This window comes from Chiloscyllium plagiosum, chromosome 1, assembly GCF_004010195.1.
Source record: "Chiloscyllium plagiosum isolate BGI_BamShark_2017 chromosome 1, ASM401019v2, whole genome shotgun sequence".
NCBI lineage: Eukaryota > Metazoa > Chordata > Chondrichthyes > Orectolobiformes > Hemiscylliidae > Chiloscyllium > Chiloscyllium plagiosum.
Genome location: NC_057710.1, coordinates 115460355 through 115488234, shown reverse-complemented (window position 1 = coordinate 115488234; position 27880 = coordinate 115460355). Strand labels below are relative to the sequence as shown.

Here is a 27880-nt window from a genome sequence, read left to right as displayed (position 1 = left end):
TTAATTTCTTTGAGATTTAAGTCAGGTTGATACAAACGAATGCTGGGAACAGTGAAACTAAAGAGAGGGTGTAGGGGAGGAACCATGACCTGGGATGTCACATGCACTTTATAGACATTTGGAGGAGTTTCTGATGGTTCCATACATTTCAAGAAGAAAATGTTTGTCCTAGTTCACAAAATTATACTACAACATTTAGGGCTGTGAAATGATCAGTGGCCAACTTGCATGTTATATTTCTAGCATTGTGCAATACGCTGCGTAAAATCAATGCATAAATTGCAAGCTGTTATATTTTAAGTGCTCATGTACAGGATATTCAGGCATAGCAAGGGACAGAGAAATCTCGTAACATTCTGAGGCATTGAAGGGATACTGATGTAGAAACTCTCAGAAGGAGCATCTCATGTGACAGCATGGCGGTCCTGCAGCATTGTATCACCCTGACTGAAGTCTCAAAGAAATTAAACAGGACGGTTTGCCCGACATTGACCTAGGGCATCAGAAACGATGACAGAAATAGCCCTGTCGATCCTGCAAAGTCCTCCTTCCAACATCTGGGGCCTAGTGCCAAAATTGGGAGAGCTGCCTGACAGGCTAGTTAAGGAACAACCTGACATAGTTGTACTCACGGAATCATACGCTATAGGCACTGTCCCACATATCACTATTACCATCCCTGGAAATGAACGGTCCCACCGACTGGACAGACTCAGGAGAGGTGACAGCACAGCAGTATACAGTCAGGAGGGAGTTGTCCTGACAGTCCTCAACCTTGACTCTGGATCCCATGAAGTCTCATGGCTTCAGGTTAAACATGGGCAAAGAAACTCCTGCTGATTACCATGTACTGTCTTCCCTTAACTGATAAGGGAGTTAACATCCTGATGTGACTCTTCTGTCTTTGGCACTAGAATCATTTTAGCACAAACATTTAGAAGAGCAACATAATGGAGGATTCCTCATATGTTAAGCCTTTCATTCCAGGGATCAATCTCATGAACCTCATAGCCAAGAGCACTGGGAAATCAGAAGAATTGGGAAGATGACAGAAACAAACCGAGGATAACAAAGAGAGAAATAAGGAAGGAGAGGATCGGATATGAAGGTAGGCTAGCCAGTAATATTAGAAATGATAGTAAAAGTTTCTTTCAATACATAAGAAACAAACGAGAGGCAAAAGTTGTAATTGGGCCGCTCCAAGTTGATGCAGGAAAGCTAGTGATGGGAGATAAGGAAATAGCTGAAAAATTTAATAAGTACTTTATGTCAGTCTTCACAGTGGAAGATATGAGTAATATCCCAACAATTAAGGAGAGTCAGGGGGCAGAGTTGAGTATGGTAAACATTACAAAAGAGAAAGTGCTAGGAAAGCTAAAAGGTCAAAAAATTGATAAATCTCCTGGCCCCGATAGGCTACATCCTAGAGTTCTGAGAGAGTTGGCTGAGGAAATAGCGGAGGCGTTGGTTGTGATCTTTCAAAAATCACTGGAGTCAGGGAAAGTCCAAGATGATTGAAAAATCGCTGTTGTGACCCCCTTGTTCAAGAAAGGATCTAGACAAAAGATGGAAAATTATAGGCCGATTAGCCTAACTTCGGATGTAGGTAAAATTCTAGAATCCATCGCTAAGGATGAGATTTCTAAATTCATGCAAGTGCAGGGTCCGATTACAACAAGTCATTATGGATTTAGTAAGGGGAGGTCGCGCCTGACAAACCTGTTAGAATTCTTTGAAGAGGTAACAAGTAGGTTAGATAAAGAAAGCCCAGTGGATGCAAAAAGACCTTTGATAAGGTGCCTCATGAGAGGCTGCTGAGTAAGGTGAGGGCCCATGGGTGTTCGAGGTGAGCTACTGGCATGTATTGAGGATTGGCTGTCTGACAGAAGGCAGAGAGTTGGGATAAAAAGTTCTTTCTCGGAATGGCAGCTCGTGACAAGTGGTGTCCTGTGTAGGGTTCAGTGTTGGGGCCACAGCTGAAGGGACTAGGGGCATTCTGGTAAAGTTCGCCAATGATCCAAAGTTAGGCGGACAGATGGGCAGTACTGAGGAGGTGGGGATGCTGCAGAAAGATTTAGACAGTTTAGGAGAGTAGTCCAGGAAATTCAACATGCACTTTGGAAAAAAGAATACAGGCATGGACTATTTTCTAAACGGTGAGAAAATTCATAATGCCAAAGTATAAAGGGATCTGGGAGTGCTAGTCCAGGATTCTCTAAAGGCTGACTTGCAGGTTGAGTCTGTGGTTAAGAAAGCAAAGGTAATGTTGTCATTTATCTCAAGAGGATTGGAATATAAAAGCAGCCATGTCCTTCTGAGACTTTATAAAGCTCTAGTTAGGCCCCATTTATGTCCAATTTTGGGCTCCATGCCTCAGGAAAGACATACTGGCACTGGAGCATGTCCAGTGGAGATTCACACAGATGCTCCCTGGAATGGTAGGCCTAACATACGATGAACAGGTGAGGATCTTGGGATTATATTCATTAGAGTTTAGAAGGTTGAGGGGAGATCTATTAGAAATTACGAGATAATGCATGGCTTAGAAAGGGTGGACATTGGGAATTTGGTTCCGTTAGGCAGGGAGACTGGGCACAACCTTAGAATTAGAGGGGGTCAATTTAGAACGGAAATGAGGAGATATTTCTTTAGCCAGTGTGGTGTGCCTGTGAAATTCATTGCCATGGAGCGCAGTGGAGGTCAGGACGTTAAATGTTTTCAAGGCAGAGTTTTGAGTAACTAATCCCTGATTCTGCGAATAATTAATATTAGATATCAGGTTTGTGGCTTAAACAAAAAACGTAATAATTTATTAATAGTACAGTAACTTTCACAGAGCAAACCTAAACAACAAAGTAATCTCTGGAAAAGCTCAACAAGTTAGACAGCAGAGTTAACATTCTGAAGTAGGTTCACGGGACCCAAAATATTAACTCTGCTTTCTCTCCACACATGCTGCCAGATCTGCTGAGTTTTTCCAGTTATTTCTGATTTCCACAGTACTTTGTTTTTTTGTTTAACAAAGTAATCTAATTGATGTCTATAATTAAAACCCAATAACCTTTGTTTTCATAAAAGACAAACAAACAAGTATAATTAACGATAAATAAAAGAAAATAACAAAATTGGCCAGATTACCTAAGCAGTTTTCACAATGTGTTGTTCCAAAGGTATATACGATAGCTTTTTAGATGATTTTCTGAAGATGTTGATCAGGGTCACCTTATCAGTTCACTCTGAGGGAGTTTCAGCAATATATAACACTTTGTTTCTGTTCTCTGAACTTCTAGTGACTGGTAATGGAAGGTTAGGCAGAAAACTTTCAAATCTTCATGGTTCAATCTATAGGCAGCCTCCTTCTCTCAGAAACAATTCAGTTGAAAGACTTTGGCCTTTCCCTCTGTTTGTGTTGCTGGAAAAGCGCAGCAGGTCAGGCATCATCCAAGGAGCAGGAGAATCGACGTTTCGGGCATGAGCCCTTCTTCGGGCTCATGTCCGAAACATCGATTCTGCTGCTCCTTGGATGCTGCCTGACCTGTTGCACTTTTCCAGCAACACATATTCAGCTCTGATCTCTAGCATCTGCAGTCCTCACTTTCTTCTTTCCCTCTGTTTGACCATCACCTTCTCTCCAGACTTGCTGGCATGAGTTCTTAGCTACTCACCTCGTTAATGACCAGATGTCTGCCATTTATTAGACATACTGCTTTTCCCAGTGTTGAAGCATCTATGGCATCCTTTTGATCAAGAATCTTAAATTAACTTTCATACTTGCCTTCACAAACAAACAACAGCTTATTTATTCTTTTTCTGGTTTTTAATACAAGCTGCTGTTCACAGTCCAAAGATCATCTTCTGCTCAGAGTTCTGAGTTCAGAGCTCCAAACTAAAATTGATAAAAGAATAAAATAAATATAATATAAAATCAGTGAGATTTATAACATTGGACCTGCTCAGTTTTTATTGTTGAGTTTTTGAAGCATTGAGTTTCTTAACTGGGGAAAACTTCATTGGGAATGTGAAGTTAATAGGACAGTTTGTTGCAAATGCAAATAAGATGCAAATGCAAGCACATAGGCTAAGCTTTTCCCCACATGGTCTCACAATTTTAAGAAGGGAAGACTTAAATATATATATATAAACAAGTAATGCTGACTGTGCTTAACATTACTCTGGAAATCAACTGTAAATTAATCGGGTTTCTGGTGTTGCGCATGCTAGAAGCTGCAATTAATTACACACAGGACCCTGTTCTTTGCAGGTCAAACGAATATGTCAAGGTCTTGGAGATTTTGTATAGAGTAAATGACCAATTATACATAATTAATTTTCCTGTTTTGATTGTAATCAGTTGATAATGACAACTAATAGTATATACTGCATATCCATGACAATCATTGTCCAATTGACCAATGCCCTCTTCTCATGCTGTACAAACTGTTGCTTCCTTTCTAGAGTCATTTTCCCCGGGTGTTTCAGCCCTGATGAGTGCAAAATGAAAAACTTATTCTTCATGCCTCTATTTAACACTGTTGAAATATTTAGAGTGCAAAGGCTGGAAAATCTAAGGCATTCAAAAACTCTTAGGTGAAGCCTAATCCCGCTTCTAGTCTACTTTCTGTTGTCATTTTTCTTTGCTTCATTTTGTTTTCCCTTTGCCTTAAAGTCACAGTGGACAGGGCTATCAAAGGTAACAAGAACTTCAAATGTGTGAAGTTTTGTGCACTTGTGTGTTTTTGGTCATCTGTTACTTTCTGTTGTTGGTTTGAATCTGTAAGTAATTGTTGTAGTTGACTTTGCTGTGAATTTTACCCCTTGACTAGAAATAGATTTAAATCTTTTGCTTGAATATTCTTTGTTTACACTAAATCCATACAGTAATTGAGACTTCATGTTTAATGTTTAAAAGAAATGCTTTCTGATGCTAAAATTGTTGTTCTTGGTTGTAGCAGCTCTTTGACCATTCAAAAATGGTCCACCAAATGTCTAAAAATAATGAGAATTCTCGATAAGCCAATTACAAGCAGATGAAATTCAAGTAAAATGAACAGAATTGTGTTCAGTTTTTTATTGTAATTGAAAAATGTATAAGAGATGCTTGAGAGAAATAGTCTGGAAATTCACTCCTAAAACATTGAAGTTTTGTGTTTTATTTCATACCAACGAATGTTATTGTCCAGGTACTTTTCATTTTAAAAATATGCAGGTAGTGAGTAATTTAGAGCTGAGAATCAGTTTATTTTCCTTGGATTGGTACAGTGAACGATTTCTACAGCTTCTGACAAAACCACACAATGCATGTCACTGTTACTCAAAATTGTTATGAAAATGCTTAATTGTTTTTTAATTAATTGCAGATTACTTAATTTGGAATAAATCTTGTGTCCTGAAAAGTGGATTCTTTTGTGTTTAAAAAAATCTTAAATTCTTCTAAAAGTCTTTGAGGAATGCAGCTTTCAATGGACAAAAGATTTCCTCCACAATAAAATCTGAATAAATCCTGAAATACCAAAGACAATTGTCCTGCCTTTGAAGCCAGGTCTCAATAAAGTGGCATTTCTTCAAATGATGCCATTCTCCCTTCTCCTCATTCTCCAACATTTTGCTCTTATTAAGATACTGCGACAATCGTTTACCCCGTTATAGCAGATGTCCTGAAATTTCTGATAGTTCAATATTCAAAAGACTGCAAACATCGTTTATAGCCTCCATCACAAATGTTGTACCCTCACCACTGATTACATCACCTTTCCTGGTAACAGTTTCAAGTTGTTTCCAACTCGATATCCTCATTAATTCTGAGCTGAACTACAGATATTATTTCATCTCCATGAAAAGGACTGTGTACTTTCACCTAGTTCACCAACTCTGCCTTTGTCACAGTGAATTGTCTCTGCAGCCCTTTGTGCTTTTGTTGCTTCCACACTCAACTACCCCAGTGTGCTCCTGGGTGGCCTCCCATATGCTGACACAAATTTAAAGTTTTCTAAAGGTCTAGTGCTTGTATCCTAATTTGCAGCAAATTCCATTTACTGACTTTGATTTTAAAACTCTTAACTCTTTCAAATACCTTCATGGCCTCACGATGACTTATCTCCAACCCTTATATTCCCTATAACCCACCCATTATTCTTCATTCCTCTACCTGTTGACTTTTGTGCATTCCTCACTTCCTTCACCCATCTATGCTTTCAGCTGCCCAGGTACTCCTTGGAATGCCATCCCTAAACCACTGCATTTTAACATCTCACCTTTCATTTAATGTGTTCTGAAAATTCCATTTTCATGAAGTTCTGTTCTAATGTCTCTTCATTTGGCTTGGAGTCAATTTTTGGTTGATGACACGCCTGTGAATTACTTAGTTTCTTTTTAAATATTACACAAACCTAAGCTGCTAGGTGTGCTGACTACAATCAGCTTTTTGAATGTTTCCAGTAAAACACTCCATCACATCACATGTAGTAAATGTGGATTTTGTATCAAAACTAATCACTTTCCCTAATTATCATATCTTTCACACTGTACCAAATGAATGTGCACTTTACAAGAAGTAAAAGAAAGTCAAGATACTAATAGCAGAGAAACACTAGGCTTACCCAATGAGCAGTAAGCTGTTACTGATATTTAAATATTTTATTTTTATTTTTCCCTCAGAATGTGATGCAAATAAACATGTTAGATTTATTTAGAATGAATTAACCTCTCTTATGTATATTTGAGGCATTTACTAAAGTTACTCTTCAAGCAACAGCAATATCTTTTGAAAATTAGAACCTGTTGAATAATGGTCAGCTTTTAGTTATGTCCTACAGCAGTGTAATGTTACTGGTTTTCTTGGAGGCTAGTTTAGACTGGATGTTAAGCCTGTTTTATATCTGTGATTAAGCTAAGTTGTAAAGCAGCTACTGTGATTTGGAGCATCATTAGATTTGTTTATTTTTAAGATTTTTTTATTCACTCAATGGATGTGGGAGCCACTGGTTGTGCCACCATTTATTGTCCATACCTGATTACCCTTGAAATGGGGGTGTTGAGCAGCCTTCTTGAACTGCTGCAGTCCATGTGCTGTAAGTGAATGCCATTAGAGAGGGAATTCCAGAATTTTGACACAGCGACAATGAAGGAACAACAATATATTTCCAAGTCAGGGGGGTAAGTGGCTTGGAGGAGAACTTGCAGGTGGTGGTGTTATCCATGTGTCTGCATCACTTGTGGAAGTAGCCATGGTTTAGAAAATGCTGTCTAAGGATCTGTCTAAAGGTAGCTAATTTCTCCAGTGCATCCTGTAGATAGCATATGCTGCTGCTAAGCACTGATGATGGAAAGAATTGATGATGGAGAGAATTGATGTTTGTTTGATGTGATGCTGATCAAGTGAGCTGCTTTGTCCTGGATGTTGTCAAGCTTCTCGAGTATTTTCAGAGCTGCACCCATCTAAGCAAATGGGGAGTATTCCATCATACTTCTGGCTTAAGCCTTGTAGATGGTGAACATGTTTTGGGAAATTAGGAGGTGAGTTACTCTCTGCAGTATTCCTCGTCTCTGACCTGCTCTTTTAGCTACTGCATTTATGTAGCAAATCAGGTTCAGTTTCTGGTCTATGGTAATTCCCAGTGAGGAATTCAGTGATTGTAAAGCCATTGAATGTCAAGAAGTGGTGGTTAGATTGTCTCTTATTGGAGATGGTCATTGGCCGGCCTTTGTGTGGCACAAAATGTGTGGTGGTGGAAAAGCACAGCTGGTCAAGCAGCATCCGAGGAACAAGAGAATTTCTCCTTTGTGTAGCATGAATATTACATGTCCCATTTTAGCTCAAGCCTGGATATTGTCCAGATCTTTTTGCATTTGAACATTGACTGCTTCAATAATTGAGGAGTCGTGAGTGGTGCTGAATATTTGCAGTAATCAGTGAACATCCCCAGTTCTGATCTTGTGATGGAGGGAAGGTTATTGATGAAGCAACTGAAGATAATTGGGTCTAAGGCACTATCCTGCGGAACTCCTGCACAGATATCCTGGAACTGAGATGACTGACATCCAGCAAATACAACCATCATCCTGTGTGCCATGTATGACTCCAACCATTATGTTGATTACAGTTTTCTTGGATTTTTGGGAGGTACGAAGATTCTGTGCCTGAAAGTGCATGCAGTGTTGCAATAAGTAGAGTCAAAAACTAGAGGAATGCTCTGAAATTATGGTGGTTCTGGATCCACAATGTTTTGAGAATATGTTCTGCTAGAAATGAAACTTGAAAGTGGATGTGACCTATCTAGAAGATAACAGCCACACTCCACCATTTACAAAGAGGGCATTACAACATCAATCTGCACTTATGTAGAGTATTTAACATATTGAAGCATTTTGAGATACTTGGTGGGAGCATTTTAAACAGTGTTAGACACCAATTCACATGAGGTGATGAGGGAACCAACAAGAGAGAAAAGCATACTTGACTTCATCCTCACAAGATTGACTGTTGCTGATGCATCTGTCCATGGCAGTATAGGTGAGAGTGACCACCACACAGTGCTTGTGGAGACAAAGTCCCATCTTCATGTTGAGAATACCTTCCATCTTGTTGTATGGCACTACCACTGTGTTAAACGGGATAGACTTTAAACAACTCAAGATTGGGCATTGCTGTGGCACTGTGGACCTATTTTAATAGCAGAGTATTTATAAAACAGTGGCAGGATCAAATAGAGACAGCATGGATTTATGAAAGAGATATCATGCTTGATAAATCGACTGGAATTCTTCAAGGATGTAACAGGTATGGTTGGAAAGGCCAAATGGATGGGGTATATTTGGACTTTCATAAGATTTTCTACACAGTCCCACATAAGAGATTAAGACATAAAATTAAAACACATGGGATTGGGGCAGTGTATTGAGATAGAAAACTGATTGGCAGTCAGGAAACAAAGAGTGGGAATAAAGGAATCTTTTTCTGAATGGCAGGCAGTGATTAGTAGGGTACCATAGGGATAATTGATGGACCCCAGCTATTCACAATATATATTCATAATTTAAATGAGAAAACTAAATGTAATAATTCCAAATCTTGCAGATCACACAAAGCTTTGTAGAAGGACAAGCAGTAAGGAAGATACAGAGATGCTTCAGTGTGATTTAGACAAGCAAAGTGAGAGGGCAACTGCATTGGCAGATGAAGTATAATGTGAATAAATATGAGGTTAACCACTTTGGTATTAAAATTAGTTAGATAGATTACAGTCGAGGCCAAAATACTGTGATTTCAAGAAGGAATTGAATATAGCACTTGAGGCTAAAGAAATCAAAGGATATGGGGGAAGATTGGGAACAGTGATTTGAGCGTAATCAGATCAGCCATGATTTCATTGAATGGTGGAGCAGACTCAGTTGGCTGAAAGGCTTATTTCTGCTCTTATGTCTTAAGAATCTGTGGTCCAGCACTTGCTAAACCCTAGCCAAGCTATTCCAGTACAGCTGCAATACTGACATCTACCCAACATATGAGAAATTACCCAGGTATGTCCTGTACATACAGAACAGGACAAATCCAACCCCAGTCTATTCTTGATCATCAGCAAAGTGATAGAAGGTGTCATCAACAGTGCTATTAAGCAGGTCCTTTCAGTGATGCCCAGTTTGAGTTCTGCCAGGGCTACTCAACTGATGACCTCATTACAGCCTTGGTTCAAACATGGACAAAAGAGCTGAATTCCAGAGGTGAGGTGAGATGAACTGTCCTTGACACCAAAGCCACATTTCATCGTGTGTGACATCAAGGAGTTCTAGCAATACTGAAACCAATGGGAATGATGTGGAGGTGCTTGTATTGGACTGGGGTGGACAAGGTCAGAAATCAGATGATACCATTATAGTCCAACAAATTTATTTGAAATCATAAGCTTTCGGAGTGTTGCCCCTTCATCAGGTGAAAATTCAAAGTGTGATTTCAAATAAATCTGTTTGACTTTAACCTGGTGTCATCTGACTTCCGATGGAATCGGTGAGAATCAGGAGAAACTTCTCTGTTGATTGGAGTCATACCGAGCAGAAAAAAAGATCTTGGCTGTGGTTGGACGTCAGTCATTTCAGCTCGAAGACATCTCAACAGGAGTTCTTCAGGGTAATGACCTTTGTCCACCCATCTTCAATTGTTTCATTGATGACCAACCCTCCATCATAAAATCAGAAGAGGGGATATTCACTGATTACTACACAAAGTTCAGCACAATTCGTGATTCCTCAGTCCATGCCCAGATGCAGCAAGACCTGGCCAATTTCCAGGCTTGATCTGAAAAGTGGCAAATAACGTTTGAGCCACAAAGGTGTCAGACAAACATCATCTGCAACAAGAGAAAATCTTGATGTTCAATTCCACAACCATCATTGAATCTCCCACCAGCAACATCCTGAGGGTTGCTATTGATCAGAAACTGAACTGAAGTAGTCATAACAGGCACTACGGCTACAAGAGCATGTCAGAGGCTAGGAATCTTGCAGTTGGTAACTCACTTTGAATGTCCGAAGCCTGTCTACAAGACATAGTCAAGAATGTGTTGAAATACAGCATTAGTGGTTCAGTGGTTAGCCCAACAGCACCTGGGAGGTGAAATTGAGGACTGCAGATGCTGGACATCAAAATTGAAGAGTGTGGTGCTGCAAAAGCAAAGCTGATCAGGCAACATCTGAGGAGCAGGAGAATCGACGTTTTGACTGTAAGCTCCACAATCTTGGCCTCAAGGCACCGGGGCCAGGTATCGATTGCAGCCGGGGTGACTGTCTATATGGAGTTTGCATGTTCTCCCTGCATCTGTGCAGGTTTCCTCTGGTTGCGCCGGTTTCCTCCGTAGTCCAAAGATGTGCAAATTGGCTAGATTGGCCACGCTAAATTATCCATCATCTCCAAGTATGTGCTGAATAGATGGATTACCCGAGTGAAATGCAGGATTTTGGGATAGGGGACGGGCCTTGGGTGGATGCTCTTCAGAGGGGGAATGTAGACATCTTGGACTGAATGGCCTCTTTCTGTACTGTAGCGATTCTGTGATTCTATTCCCCAATTACCTGAAGGAGTGCAGCTACGATAGTACTCATGAGTCTCATCACCATCCAGGTCAAACAAGTTTGCTTGATTGACACCACTTTCACAAACCATCAGTCCTCCACCACCGATACTCATTAGCAGCAGTGTGCACCATCTCCAAGATGCAGAAGTTCACCAAAGCTCATTAGACAGCACCTTCCAAATCCACAATGACTACCATCTAGATGGACAAGGGCAGCTAATAATTCTCAAGAAAGAGGTGGATATCACTCTAGTGCTACAGTGATCAAGGAACATATAGGGCAGGTGGGATTAGGGTATTGAGCTTGATAATCAGCCATACTCATGTTGAATGATGGAGCGAGCTTGAGGGGGCAAATGGTTTTCTCTTACTCTTATCTTCTACATTTCTGTGTTTCTATGATACTTGGGAACTCACCACCTGCAAGTTAACTTACTTACCTTCTGTGGAGAGCGTGTTTATGTAGTGCGGAGGAGATTGAGCCAGTGTGACGGCTCGGGAGGCCCCTCGGTATCTGTGGTGGTGGCAAGAACAGGCAATCAAAGGAGGCAGCAAGAACAGGCAGCCCAAGGCAGTAGCGTGAACAGGCAGCCAAGGGTCTCATTGCATTTGTGGTGACGTTGAGTGGGGAGGAGATCGAGCCACCATGGGGAGAGCAAGCCCATTGTGGTAGAGGAGCCCAGGGCAAAAGAGATCGAGTCACCATGGGGAGAGCAAGCCTATCGTGGTAAAGGAGCCCAGCGCAGAGGAAATACAACTGTTATGGGGATTGCAAGTTCAGCATAGCAAAGCGTTTAAGAAAGACTGTAATATTGAATTTGTAACTTTGTTTTTTCTACGTTGTATCTAAGATTTTGTACCTAGGTACATATGTACCTAAGATAGCACCAGTAATGCTGACTTTGTACACTTTTCACTGTTCTCTTTTATCCCTGTACTTGAGTACACGTGACAGCAAAGTCTAATTCTAAAGTTCCTTTCTAGTTCACCATCTAGACTTGGAAATATATCACTATTCCCCATGGTCATTGGGTCAAAGTCCTGGAACTGTCTTCCTAATAGCATTGTGAATTTACCTACACCAAATGGACTGCTGTGGTTCAAGAAGCTTGTTCATCATCACCTTCTCAAGCAACAAGGGATGGGCAATGAGTGCCTGCCCAGCCGGCGATTCCCATATCCTGTGAATGAATAATTTAAAAATATAAGCATTGCAGGATAGAAGAGTTTGCCGAGACAGAGAGCAGTGAGCCCATGGAAGCTTTTGAAGAGAAAGATAAGAATTTTAAGATCAGGGTGTTTGCAGAGTGGGTGTCACAGTAGTCATGAAGCACAAGAGTAATATTTCACAGGATTTGATGCGAATGAGGCTATGAGAAGCAGAGTTTTGGATGAGTTCCAGTTTATGGCAAGTAGAAAATAAGAGGTTGACTAGAAGATCAATTGAATTATCAAGCTTAGAGGTTAAATTACACTGGAGTTTGAGTAATAGATGAGCTGAGACAAAGGCAAAAAGAGTGATACAAATAATTAGTCTTAATTATTTGTTGAATATGTGCAGTAAAGAAGGTTACTTTGAATTTTTGAAATAACTTCAAATAAGTACAACCTCCATATTATTTTCAATCTGAGAAGGATTTGCTGAATGCAAAGTTGAAATGTGCTGAATTCTATCCAACCAGCTGACATCCAAAATAAGGTTTGTATTGAATAGCAAATGAGAATTTTTGATTAATCCTTTATATCTTCAGCCATCAAAAATACCAAGGAAGTTTTAGAAAAGGTGGCAGCCTCACGTCGAACATTAGATAATGCAACTCGCAAACTTCAGGCAAACTTGACTGATGTGCGAACAAGTCTCAACAACACATTGAATGATGCAGCTTGTAAAGTACCTGATGCTGTTGCACACTGTGACAACATAAGGGATTCACTGGGCTATCTCAATATTAATGCAAACTTTAGTCAGGTAAGGCATAATTTATAGAGTACATTAAGTCCTTGCTTAAAGTTGTGTTTGCATTCCTGAAATTTATGGCTTTTGGTAAAATATAGGTTTCTAAAGGAACCAATATTAAAACTGGAATTGTGTTCTGTAAGGTCTTCCTTAGCAGAAACATTACATTTAACATTGCAGAATTAATATAAAATAATTTTGGAAGCAAACCTGAGCTCCAGGGCAAACCTGAACAAAATATAAAAGTGTTTTTCACACCTCACCACCTACATTCCTTTAAAAAGCTCCAGATTTGTGAAAATGCGAGTTTAGATCCTCCTTACAGCAGAAAAGCAGCTGTTATTTTAACTTAAATTCACCGCTCATTCCATGATGTATTGGCTTCCTGCATGCTCAGGCCAATCAGCATTGAGATGGTGAGTCTACAGACACTCACAACACAGATGATGGGAACTTTATTCCCACAAGTGCTTTGTAAAATGCTGAATCACAATCTCATCTTGATTGACCAACATGTTCACAGAAAAGTCACACAGCAAGATAAAGACTGCCTGATTCTTAAGTCTTTGTTCCAAAGCCCAAATAATATTTAATAATGAAGTTCGATTACAAACAGTTTGGCGTCTGTTAAAAGCTGACAATGTGGGGCTGTAAGTTGATAGGTCAGAAATTAGAGGGACTGTGCATCACAAAGAAAACAATGTTGAAATTAATTTCACGTTTCTCAATGAGATTATAAGCCCTATTAATTTACCTATGTTAAACCAAAATCATGTCAAGTAAGGCATCACCACCCAATAACTTATTCATATTGTAGTTTATAACTTAATTTGCCTTTTTACGTTGTTTATACTATTTAAGAGTTCAGAGTCATACTTTTTGTAGTTTGGACATTTATTAACTTGACATAAGCAAAACGACTTATCAGAAGTTCCAAACTGAGAAAATCAATTATAGTGTTGTGACTCCTGGAAATAATTTTTATAAATGTTGCTGAAAATTACTTTTTTTATATATTACATTCTTAATCTCCAAATTCAGTTCATGAAGTGAAGGAAAACAAATGAGCAACACAAATCATTGGAATTAGAAGTGAGCACCTACGGTCTATTTAAGGATGAAAGTTGCTGTAGTCTATATAATATTCTCCATCTTAATCCAAATTGTAATGAAATTACAGTTGGCAACACTGAGTATTGTTTAAAATTAATTTTAATTTGGTCCAGAATGTTTGCATTACAAAATATTATGAACAGTTGTTTTTTAAATGGAAATGAAACAATTGAATTATCTTTCTCCACAGCATTTTATTGGGCTTTCTGATTATATAGCATCAATTGGAGTGACTGTTGTATTGGTGCCAAAGCGACAGTATTTACTATGAAGTTTATGACAAAAATTGCTAAGGCATGGGTTTAACTTTTAAAATTATGATTTGACTCCAGGGCTAGCTCAAAGTATTCTAACTCCCATAAAGAGTGAAGTAATCAACTAGTTGAAGCAACAGTTACATTGTGATTTGCTATCTGTGAGAATTATTCAAAGTAAAAACATTCGCTATTCTTCAGTTTTTCTAAATTACATTACAAGACAGCAAAATAAAGATTCAATGGTGCTCATGCTCGGGGAGAAGCTGAAATATTAAATAACTAAAATCATTCTTAGAATCTGTTGAATTAATTTCTTCATCCTAATGGAAAAAATTGAGATTCCACATTAGCTTTTCGGTGTGAGAGAGATTGTTCAGCTGTAATTGGAAATGTAATAAGCCATTAAAAATATAGTTAACCCTCATTCGGTGATGTATAACTTTTTCAATTGTTTTTACAGCGAGATTAATAGTATACACATAAAAGTGCCCATCAATTTGAACACTTTCAAAGCATCACCATCAGCTGTGTCTGCACTGTTGCACCTTTCAATGGCAGTTTCTAGATTTTCACATTTAACCGTGTCTGTGCAAAAACTAGAAGTAGCTATTGGTTTTACAGTTGTACTCACGGCAAGCTCTGACAGTTTTGCTGCCATACAATTGCAACAACTAGGCCTTTTATAAGCCACCTGAACATTTGTTTTTCAATACTTCAGTTAAAAGATGTTGATTCTGAACTCAAGAAAGTGAATGATGTGCAGAAAATTGATTATGAAGACTTGATTCAGAAGGTAAACAATGCTCTTTTCACTTATAACTTTTAAAATTGCCATTACATTATGTCATGTTTTCCACAGTATTGTGCTGTTACTTTTGATACTATCTGAAATGTTGATTAATACCACTTGCATTCTATATGACAGATTCTGTCAATTAAGTAATCTCTATTTTGAGCCAGATTTAATGTCCTGAAGACCAATCTTATATTACAAAAATTATGTATTGCTTTTTTACGTTTTTGTTGTGAAGATGAACAATAGTCCTCTCAGGTGACTTGCCATTTCTTCAAGGAAACTTGCTGCACATGAATTTGGAAACAGTCCTGATTGGCAGAGGAAAACATTTACAAAAAAGCACAAATGACAGAGATATCAAAGTAATAGCAACAAGTCGGGATTAGTGAAAGACAGTTTGTGATGTTGAAATCTGCAGGCATTGAAATCTAAGCTCCATGTACTTGTGCATGTGTTAAATGTATATAATATGTCGCTGTGTTTAGTATTCTTAGGAAGGTGTGAAATATAGCCCGATAAAAAGCTGTTAAACTATGTTATTTGAATACTTCAATTGCTGGATGAATGAAAAATGAAACAGAAGCGAGATGGAGTATTCAAATACCTAATAAAGTCACCGTAAACCTGCTGGACTATTGCGCTGCTCTCTCGGGGGTGGTTTAACCTGAGGGTCACCAAGCCTCAGGCAAGACGAGAGGTTGAGAAGGAGAGTCCTTCATGGTAACTCAGATAATGTGGGAATTGAATCCACTATTGGCATCACTCTGCATTACAAACCATCTGTCAAACCAACTGAACAAATCTACCCCAATATGTCTAATCCTAGTGATTAAAGGATTCAATCGAGTGTAGATGGATGGAATCAAATAGTGTAATATATCATTTGATCAATGTCTTAACATTTAGTTTGTATTTTGAGAAACTGTGTAACAACAGAATGTGATCGTGTTACAGGTTTTTCTTGTGACCGGTCATCTCCCTTGAATATTAGTATAAAATCCAAAACAGCTGATTATATATTGTATATAATACTATTTTTAAATTACTTTCATTATATTATTTTAATTTGAAATCAACTATATTGGTTGGAAGATAAAATTGCATCTTGTATTTTAGTTGCTACATTTAGGTGGAAATGTAAATAGCAGTTCATTTATGGAAGTATGTTTTGAATAATTTATGTTGAAGGTTTGGTCATTTGAGTAACAAAGTATATGCCCTATTAATCATCAATACAATGATAGAAAGCATGATTTGGAGATGCCGGTGTTGGACTGGAGTGTACAAAGTTAAAAATCACACAACACTGCAAATTTTTGCTATAAATTCTGTGTTACGATCGAGCCCTCCACAATCACCTGATGAAGGAAGCTAGTGTGCTTCCAATTAAACCTGTTGGACTATAACCTAATGATAGAAAGGGTTGTCAGCAATATCATCAAATGGCACATGGTCCAAACATAGACAAAAGAGCTGAATTCCAAGTAAAAGTGACTACCCTTAATACCAAGACAGCTTTTGACAGAGCTGAAAATGTGTTGCTGGAAAAGCGCAGCAGGTTAGGCAGCATCCAAGGAGCAGGAGAATCGACATTTCAGGCATGAGCCCTTCTTCAGGAAGCTTTTGACAGACTATGGCATCTCAGAGCTCAGCAACACTAGAAGAACTCAGTAGAAAACTCTGTACTGATTTGAGTGGCACCTAGCATAAAGGGGAAGTTAGTTTTATTTCTAGGAAGTTAATAATCTCAGTCCCAGAATAAAACTGCAGTAGTTCCTGTATCGCACTATCTTTGACTACTTCATCAATGACGTTCCTTTCTTTAGAAATGGAAATGTTCACTGTTAGCCCAATGTTCTGGACATTCAGGACACCTAAGATAAAGTGGCAAGTAACATTCATGCTATTCAAATGTCAGGCAATGTCCAAGTCCAAAAGGAAGTCTAACTATTCTCCCTTGACATTTAATAGCGTCACCTTAAGTGAATCCTCTACTGTCAATATTGTTACCATCAGGTTGCGATTGACCAGAAACTAAACTAACTAACCATCTGCATACTATGGCAAGGAAAGAGTAGGATTTCTGTGGCGAATAACTCTCCTCCTGACTTCCCAAAAATCTGTCCAACATTACAAGGCACAAGTCAGGAATGTGGTGGAATACGCCCCAGTTGCTTGGATGGGTGCAGCTCCAACAAAATTCAAGCATAACATCCCCGTTTTTATGTTTAATTCCTCTTGTTATGAAGGATAGCAATCCACTTACCTTCTTAATTATATGTTGGAGAAAGGTTATCAAATAGAATATTAGGTATGAACTATGGAAATCTTTGTGTCTTTGGAAATCTTGGTACCTTGTACAAAATCTTTGAATTCTCTTTCATCACATGAGAAGATACAGAGGACTAGAGAATGATCACTGTTGTTCCTTTGTTTAAGAAGGGTAGTAGAGATAATTCGGGAAATTAAAAGAACAACCTCTTTTAAAACCCAAGGTTCAGGTTTAGCGAGACCGGGAGATTTGGCAACTGCACCACAATCAGTTTGCTTAGTACCACTTGTGATTGTAATTTCACAAAGTTCGACACACCCTTCCACCTCCTGATTTACAGTTATTACTGAAATGCATTTTGTATCCTTTCCAGTGAAGGCAGAAGCAAAATGTTTGTTCATATGATTTGCCATTTCCTTATTATTTACTATTAACTCTGAATTCTCACTCTAGAATACTTTATGTAGTCTTATCATTTTCTGTAGAAACTTTTGTAACACATTTTTACATTCCTAGCTAGCTTCCTCTCCTACTCTAATTTCTTTCTTGCTGATTAGCCTCTTGGGCACTCACTGCTGTTCTTTTTATCCTGATGAATCATAAAATCTGCCACTCATTCACGCAATTATATGTTTTTTCTTTAAGTTTTGTGCATTCACTAATATGTTTACTTAAGCACAGATGGTGGGACCTTCCTATCAATTTTTTTTTCATAGTGAGAATAGACTTATACTGAATATTTTGATATACCTTCTTAAAATCTATAGACTGTACCTATTGATTTACTTCCAAGCCTCCTATTTCAGTTCACTTTAGCTGACTCCACTTTCTTGCCCACACAGTTGTCCTTTTTTTGCCTCAAAATGCAAATCATAGTCCCAATCTTTTCTCTTTCAAACTAAATAAGTAAGTTGGTTATGGTCATTGCTACATTAGTATGTCTTACCTCTCAGGTTGTTAATTAATGCTGTTACATTACACAGTATCAAGTCTAATATAACCTGTTTCAAAACACACTGCTCTAAGAATGTATGTTAAAAACATTCTATGAATTTCTCATCTGGGCTACTACTGCCAATTTGAATTTTTCAGTTTACATTGTAGATTAAAGTCACCAATGATTTTTGTTACCCGTTAATCACAAGCATCCAATATTTCTTCTTATATAAACATCATCACTAGTAAGGTAACAAGGATAATCCATCAAACAGCAAAGGCAGTATTACAAAGAAGAACAAGACAAAAGTCAAGAACCAATGGTGAATTGAGAATGCCAAGGAGTTGCAGTGCTTTGGTGATAAGTATGACATGTCAGGTTTCTTCTATGCTACCATTGCAATATACAGACCTGACACCCTTGACCTCAAACTGGTGCGAAGTAAGGACGGAACCCTTTTGCGAACAGAGAAAATATCAGCTTCTGATGGAAAGAACATTTCAAAGAACGCATAAACCTTGATGTAGTCATCCACATGAGCATGTTTGAAGAAATCCTTCAACTTCCCATCGAAGATTAGCTTGGACACCTACCTAGTGTGATAGAATGACATATGGAGAATGGGAAAAATCAAAGGAACAGAAAGCATTCCAGCAGAGATTTTCAAACTTGGAGGTGCAGATCTTACCTGTAATCTCCACCATCTGTTCTTGAAAAGGTAGATTAGATTAGATTCCCTACAACTTGGAAACAGGCCCTTCAGCCCAACAAGTCCACACTGACCCTCCGAAGAGTAACCTGCCCAGACCCATTTCTCTTTGACTAATGGATCTAACGATATGGGCAATTTACCATGGCTAATTCACCTGACCTGCACATCTTTGGACTGTGGGAGAAAACCGGAGCAATCAGAGGAAACCCATGCAGACACAGGGAGAATGTGCAAACTCCACACAGATAGTGGCCCAAGGCTGGAATCAAACCTGGGATCCTGATGCTGTGAGGCAGCAGTGCTAACCACTAAGCCACTGTGTTGCCCTAATCTGGTGCAAATAATAAATCCAGGGCAAATAATAAATCCCTGCTGATCTCAGGGATGTTACCATCACCACTATGTTCAAGAAAGGAAACAAAGTGGACTGTAGAAACTACTAAGGACTCTCCCTACTCTCTATCGCTAGGAAGGTCATTGCCCAAGTTCTCACTAGCCACTTCTTCTAGTCTCTGAGAAAATACTTCCTCAAAGACAGTGTGTCTTCCAACAAATCATGAAACTATGCATATGATTTTCATTGCTTGTCAACTTCAAGAGAAATGCCAAGAACAGTATCAAGCACACCCCACTCCCCCGCTATAATATCATTTACTAAGCTTATGTTCCTGTTGCTCCCGCCACTTGAATGTCTTCCACTACTATAGTGCCATGGTCAATTTGCAGTCTGCAGTCCTACTCTCATCCAAACAGCCAGAGAGAAGCTCAAATATATTGGATGTTTTCAGCTGACACTCCTGCCCTTCGGATCTTCTTTTCTGCCTCATTCATAGTCTTACCAACCTGTCTCTGACCACTGACCAAATTTAAAAACCCTATCCTAATTGTTGTGATGGCCTCCTGGTGGTTGCATTACAAAGACATAGCTACAGGATAACATGGATTGGGATCTGATAATTGAAGGATATAGCCATTTAGGGAGCACAGGAAGGTAGGAAAGGTGGAAGGGTGGCAGTGTTATTTAATCAGGGTATTCGTACTATGGAGGGATGACCCATGTTCTAGAATCCAGAATGTGGGAACAGTTTGGGAAAAGATTAGAAATAGTAAAGACAAAAAAAATCACTTGTGAGATTTGTTTATTACCCTCCTCCCTCCACCGTAACTGTAACCCTGATGTGTCAGGGAGCATAAAATGAGAAGTAATGAGAGGGATCTTATTCTGCACGTAGACTGGAAAAATCAGATGTGCAAACATGGCCCAGGTGAGGAATTTGCAGAATGTTTTTAGGATAGTGTCTAAGAACGGCACATTCTGGAGTGAACAAACCAGCAAGCTATATCATTTAATATATTGTTCAATGAAATAGGATTAATTAATAAGGCCAGGGTGAAGGAAGCCCAAGGTTGCTTTATAACATGTTTGAAGTTTATATTGAGCTCGAGAGAGAGAGAGAGAGAGAGAGAGAGAGAGAAGAATGGGCCAACTCTCATATTTTAAACTGAAATAAGAGGAATTATGAGGGCATGAAGGCAGAGCTAGTTGAAGTGAAATGGCAAATTAGAAATACAGTAGCAGACATTTAAGGTAATATTTCAGAATAAGCAAAATAGATAGCAAAGTGAAAGAAAACTTCCAATGGGAAAGCCTATCATCTGTGATTAACTAAGAGTTCAAGACAGTATCAAACTAAAAAAAATCCAGTTATGGAAAGATGGGTTGTAGATTAAAGGTTTAGACTGCTAAGAAAGACTAAAAGATAAATGAGGGAAAAATCTGAGTACAGCAGAAAGGTAGTTAGAAACATAAAACAAAAGTAAGAAATTCTAGCGATATTTAAAAAAAGAAAATAATTAACAAAGAGAATGTTGGTTTATAAATAAAGAGTCCTGCTACCTAATAAAGGCAGATTAGGGGATGACAGATGAATTGAATAGATATTTTACATTGTTCTTCCCCTATAGGTGAGAATAGTAACATCTAAAAAGCAGCTACAAATTAGGAAATAGATGAGATGAATGATGAAAACTGTGATCTCTGAGGAATTGTAACTGAGCGAATTGGTGTTGCAGGCTGTTAAGACCCTTGATCCTGATAACCTTCAATCTAGTGACTTAGAAAAAGTGGCTTGTGAATAATCACGGTATTGACTTAAATTATCCAAAATTCCCTAGATTTGGGGAAGGTTCCATCAGATTGGAAAATAGCTAAGGTAATCCCTTTATTCAAATCAGAAGGGAGTTAAAAGAGGAAACTACATTCCAGATATGTTCATGTTTGTCATAGGGAAGATGCTAGAAGCCATTAATTGGAAACAAATGGTGGTTTGAGTGACATGGGCTGTAGCGAGTTGTGTGACAGGATGTGTTGACTATTTTGACAAGACCAGTCTCGACGTTGGATGCAACTCGCGCCATCATATATGTGATATTTTTGTCAGACAGTGGCAAGTGACCATTTAACTGATTATTGCTTGTTAAATGCCTTCATTAATATTCAGTCTCTCATCTTTTCATCACCAAAATCATCAAATTAGCTTGATATTGTAAAATTTGATAGGGAAATGGGAGTGAGGACCTTCTAGACTCAGCTCGCTGTTTGCTTTGAACAACCTCTTTGTTGAAAACCAGTCATCAAATTTCAGGGCACACTTCTTGGGGACTTGCTGCATGTACTTCATGTCCATAAATATTAGTGCCATCCTCTAAGAAATCTGAAAGTGAATCGTTGGTCTACTTGCAGGGCTGGATTCTGATAAAAAATTGTGGCTGTAAGAGGTGTTCCTTATTTGAGGTATTTTGGATGTTGGAGGTGATTTAGTTGAATTCTGGGAGCAGCAGTTTCTGTTTTATATGCTGTTGTATTGTTTTGGAACTGTGAGTGGAAAAAGATCAAAACCAACAGCACATTAAAAAGAAGCGACATGGACAAAGGCAGTAGTCAGGGAAAGAAACTTGACACTGCTGTCTGACACAGCAGTGAATCTGCACAGTTACTGCCTTTGCTGTTTGAATTCAAGTATCTGTGGACATCTGAGTGTTTCTAGGAAAAAATGAACAAATAACGAAATTCACAGCTGATGTTGGAGGAACCTGTGTGGGAGAGTTCACAGCACAGGAACAAATGCACATAGTGTAACCTTGCTGTAAATCTACAATAGTGAGTACAGTGGTATCTTTCTTGATTACAAAGTTAGCCTGGAACAGTTTTTTTCTTAGAGCAAGAAGATGGTGCTATTTTCTGGGTCTGTCGATTGTCAAAGGGCAAAGACGGCCTTTAGTAAAATGATGTGCTCTTCCTGTTGGATGTGGGAGTTTAGGGAGAGTTTCCATATTACTAATGATTATGTCTGCAGGAAGTGTCATTGGTTGTGAATACTGTCATACCACATGAATTGTTGGAGAGACAATTAGAGGCAATAAGGAATTTAGAGGAGCAGGGGGTGTAATGGATGGCAGTAATAGGAAGGGAAAAAAGCTGCAGATACAGTCAGGTAGATGGGTTATCTCCAGGAAAGGCAGGAGAGGGACAGGTAGTACAGGATTCTCCTGTGGCTATCCCCATTTCAAAGAAGTATGTTGTTTTGGAAAATGTTGGGGATGACGGACTCGCGGGAATGTAGCTTGAACAGCCATATTTTTGGTACCGATAATGGCTCTAATGTAATGTAGGGTACGGCAGGTTCCAAGCGATCGATTATGATAGGGGACTCCATAGTCAGAGGCAAGACAGGCATTTCTGTGGCTGGCAGCGAGAAATCAGAATGGTGTGTTGCCTTCCTGGTGCCAGAATCAAAGATGTCTTTGAGAGGGTGCATATGTTTTCAAAGGGGTGAGGGACCAGCAGGAGATCATTGTACACATGGGAAGTAAAGACATAGGAAGTGAAGTGGATGAGATTCTGAAAGAAGGATATAGAAAGTTAGGCAGGAATTTAAAAAGTTGGTCCTCGAGTGTCGTAATAGTTGGATTACACCTGGTGCTACGAGATAGTGAGGGCAGGAATAGGAGGACAGAGCAGATGAATATGTGGGTGAGGAGCTGGTACAGGGGAGAAGAATTCACATTTTTAGATCATTGGAATCTCTTTGGGGTAAAAGTGACCTGTAAAAGAAGGACTGATTGCTCCTGAATTGGAAGGGGACTTATATACTGGCAGGGAGATTCGCTCGAGCTGCTCGGGAGGATTTAAACTGGTAAGGAGTGGGGGGAGGAGGTGGGTCTGACCCAGGCAGACAGTGAGGAAAGACATCAATCTGAGACTGGTACAGTTGGGAAAAGAAGTGAGTCAAACAGTCAGGGCAGGTAGGAACTAAGCAGAGAACAAGGTAAGACTGATAAATTAAACTGCATTTATTTCAATGCAAGAAGCCTAACAGGGAAGGCAAATGAACTCAAGGCATGGTTAGGGATATTATAGCAATTACAGAGACGTGGCTCAGGGATGGACAGGACTGGCAGCTTAATGTTTCAGGATACAAATGCTGTAGGAAGAATACAAAGTTGGTGGGGGCGTGGGGCAAGAGAGGAAGGGCATTTTTGACAAGGGATAGCATTACGGCTGTACTTATGGAGGGTATTCCCGGAAATACATGCTGGGAGGTTATTTGGGTGGAACTGAGAAATAAGAAGAGAATGATCACATTATTGGGATTGTATTATAGACCCCCCCCCCTCGTCCCCCCCAATAGTCAGCGGGAAATTGAGAAATAAATTTGTTAGGAGATTTCAGTTATCTGTAAGAATATTAGGGTGGTTATGGTAGAGGATTTTAACTTTTCAAACATATACTGGGACTGCCATAGTGTTAAGGGTTTAGATGGAGAGGAATTTGTTAAGTGTGTACAAGAAAATTTTCTGATTCAGTATATGGGTGTACCTAATAGTGAAGGTACAAAACTTGGCCTACTTTTGGGAAATAAGCCAGGGCAGGTGATTGAGGTGTCAGTGGAGGAGCACTTTGGGGCCAGCGACCATAATTCCATTAGTTTTAAACTAGTGATGGAAAAGGGTAGACCGAATCTAAAAGTTGAAGTTCTAATTTGGAGGAAGGCCAATTTTGATGGTAATAGGCAAAACAATTGATGAGGGACAGATGTTCACGCGTAAAGGGATGAATGCAAAATGGAAAGGCTTCAAAAATGAGATAATGAGAGTCCAGAGACAATATATTCCTGTTAAGGTGTAAGGCAAGGCTGGTAGGTGTATGGAATGGTGGATTACTAGAGAAAATGAGGTTTTGGTTAAGAAAAAGAATGATGTGTATGTCAGGTATAGACAGGAGAAATCGAATGAATCCTTCGAGTATAAAGGAAATGGGAGTAAACTTAAGAGGGAAATCAGGAGGGCAAAACGAGGATGTGAGATAACTTTGGCAAATGGGATTAAGGAGAATCCAGAGGGATTCTCTAAATACATTAAGGACAAAAGAGTAACCAGGGAGAGAATGGGGGCTCTTAAAGGTCAGCAAGGCAGCCTATGTGTAGAATCACAGGAGATGGGGGAGATACTAAATGAGTATTTTGCATCAATGTTTACTGTGGAGAAGGACATGGAGGATATAGAATGTGGGAAAATAGATGGTGACATCTTGAAAAATGTCCATATTACAGAGGGGGAGGCATTGGACGTCTTAAAACACATAAAGGTGGATAAATCTCCAGGACCTCTTCAGGTGTACTCTCGAACCCTGGGAAGCAAGGGAAGTGATTGCTGGGCCCCTTTGAGAAATTTGTATAATTGATAGTCACAGGTGTGGTGCTGGACAACTGGAAGTTGGCTAACAATCCTGAGGGCCGGAATTTACATGTATTTAGAAAGGCAAGGACTGATTAGGGATAGTCAACATGGCTTTGTGTGTGGGAAATCATATCTCACTAACTTGAATGAGTTTTTGAAGAACTACCAAAGAGGATTGATGAGGACAGAGCGGTGGGCATGGTCTATATGGACTTCAGTAAGGCGTTCGACAAGGTTCCTCATGGTTAGCAAGGTTAAATCCAATGGAACACAGGGAGAACTAGCCATTTGGATACAGAACTGGCTCAAAGGTTGAAGACAGAGACTGGTGGCGGGGGGTTGCCTTTCAGACTGGAGGCCTATGACCAGTGGAGTGCCACAAGGATCGGTGCTGGGTCACTGCTTTTTGTCATTTATATAAATAATTTGGATGTGAACATAGGAAGTCTCGTTATTAAGTTCGCAGATGACACCAAAATTGGAGGAGTAGTAGACAGCAAAGGTTACCTCAGAGTATAACAGGATTTTGATCAGATGGGCCAATGGGCTGAAGAGTGGCAGGTGGAGTTTAATTTTGATGAATGTGAAGTGCTGCATTTCGGAAAAGCAAATCAGAGCAGGACTTATACACTTAATGGTAAGGTGCTAGGGAGTGTTGCTGAACAGAGACACCTTGGAGTGCAGGTTCATAGTTCCTCGAAAGTGGAGTCACAGGTAGATAGGTTAGTGAGGAAGGCATTTGGTATGCTTTCCTTTATTGGTCAGAGCATTGAGTGTATAAGGTTGGGAGGTCATGTTACAGCTGTACAGGATGTTGTTTAGGCCACTTTTGGAATATTGTGTGCAATTGTGGTCTCCCTCTGATCGGAAGGATGTTGTGAAACTTGAAAGAGTTCAGAAAAGATTTACAAGAATGTTGCCAGTGTTGGAGGATTTGAGCTACAGGGAGTGGCTGAATAGGCTGGCGCTGTTTTCCCTGGAGCATCAAAGGCTGAGGGGTGACCTTACAGAGGTTTATAAAATCATGAGGAATATGGTGAATAGACAAGGTCTTTTCCCTGGGGTGGGCTAGTCCAGAACTAGAAGGCATAGGTTTAGGGTGAGAGGGGAAAGGTTTAAAAGGGACCTAAGGGGCAACTTTTTCACACAGACAGTGGTGGTGTGTGTGGAATGAGCTGCTAGAGGAAGTGGTGGAGACTGGTACAATTACATCATTTAAACGGCATCTGGATGGATATGTGAATAGGAACGTCTTAGGGATACGGACCAAGTACTGGCAAATGGGACTAGATTACGTTAGGATATCTGGTCAGCATGGATAAGTTGGACTGAAAGGTTTGTTTCCATGTGATACATCTCTATGATTCTATGACTGTCAGTATTTCAGAGTCAGGATTTCACCAGTTGTCTGAGACTTCTTTAACCTGAGTGGCAAACTTGGCATGTTGGCATGGTCTGGTCTCATATTGTCCACTGATAGTCCTGGGGAAGGAGGAAGTTCTGTACCAGCAGCACCCCATCCATTGGAAACTCCAGGAATTTGCCTGTGAAATGGAGTACTGGTTTCACCAATTTGTCATGTTCAGGCAAAATATCAGGAAATGTGCAGGGCAGCTATGGACTGACAGTGCCTTGTCTGTATGCACAAGTGGCTTTTAAAGATGGCATGATGGGATGCCATTGAATTCTTGAGTATCTGCAGTGGTGAGTTGTTCCTTGAATGATGTATGGGAAGGTGAAGTGGAAATTGGATATGAGGGATGCCATAAGGCGTAATTGTTGATTAACATGTAAGATTCAACCCATTGTAATATGACACAGAAAAATTCGAGGTAATGAGGCAAAATCAGTGTAATGTTTTGAAAGAAAATTCATGTTTAACCAATTTATTGCAGTTTGAAGTAGTAAATGTAGCGTGGATAAAGGTGAACCAGTGGAGGTATTATACTTTGACGTGGAAAGGTATTGTGGCACAGATGTTGGGACTCTCCAAGATGAGGTTCCAATGATTGTGTTGGCAGGGGTCCTTTGCAGTGCACTCCAGACAGAGTGTACTGCATAATTCTTGCACACTTTGCTGTTCACAACTGAAGAAGGCTAAGAGGGGACGTGATTGATGCTGAAAAACGGTGACAGTGGTAACAATTTTCTGAGGATGAAGATGAGGACAATAAGCAGGATAGAGTAATGAAGCATAGGAAGCAACAAGCCACATAGGACTTAATTGACATCCCCTTCCAAAAGATGTGAGTTGAATAAGGTCATCATGCATCGAATGTAAATTTGTTTGGTGTTTGAATGCTGCTTTTCTATTTGTTTTTTCTTAACTTGTACTGAACATGGGAAAAATAAACCTTATCAACTGTTTGAAGGATTTACAACATGCGATTGTCCCTTATTCAACAATAACAAGGTATTATGCTATGCTAGGTTTTAGGCAAGGATTAGCAATCTTTCATATATGATTCTAGCATATTAGGGAACTAAGGATAGGCAGCCTCTGCAGTTTTATTCTTACAGTGGCAGTTGATATCTTAAACAGACAATATACTTACAATTGTGAGAACTTATTTGTGATGAACTGTCACCAGTTCCACCAGAAGCATTTCTTTATTGTTTCCTTCACACTATGTCCACTGCGAAGAGCTATTCTTGGCTGGCAGCATTTTTTGCTGGTGCACAACTGGGCTTTACAAATGGTGCCGACTTTGAATTATGGATGGTTTTGACAGCAGTAAGCACTTTCACTGCTGGTTATGCACATTTGCGCATGTGCAGTGCCATGGAGGCATGGTGCATACAGAAGAAAATAAGAAATAAGGGCAGGTGTAGGTCGTTAAGCCCATCAGGCCTGCTCCACCATTCTATAAGGTCATAGCTGATCTGCCCCAGGCCTCAACTATTCTTTAATTCTAGCTCTTTATTGCCCTCAACTCCTTGATAAATCAGAAATCTATCTATCTCCTCTTTAAATATTTGCAGTGATCTAGCCTCCATAACGCTCTGGGATAAAGAAATCTAAATAATCACGATA

The 27880-nt window shown here is 39.5% G+C and overlaps 1 protein-coding gene across 13 annotated transcripts in view; it reads left to right on the top strand.

Annotated features, from left to right (window-relative positions):
* LOC122551995 (prominin-1-A-like) overlaps nucleotides 1-27880 on the top strand; it is a 281448-nt gene that overhangs the window by 143847 nt on the left and 109721 nt on the right. For 9 of the 13 annotated variants that reach the window (XM_043694569.1, XM_043694582.1, XM_043694560.1 and 6 more), the window contains 3 exons: nucleotides 4667-4690; nucleotides 12815-13032; nucleotides 15109-15183. In XM_043694569.1, the coding sequence (XP_043550504.1) occupies nucleotides 4667-4690; nucleotides 12815-13032; nucleotides 15109-15183 (317 nt within the window). The remainder of the gene's footprint in view (nucleotides 1-4666; nucleotides 4691-12814; nucleotides 13033-15108; nucleotides 15184-27880) is intronic. The other 4 variants (XM_043694612.1, XM_043694610.1, XM_043694585.1 and 1 more) reach the window with 1 other exon arrangement.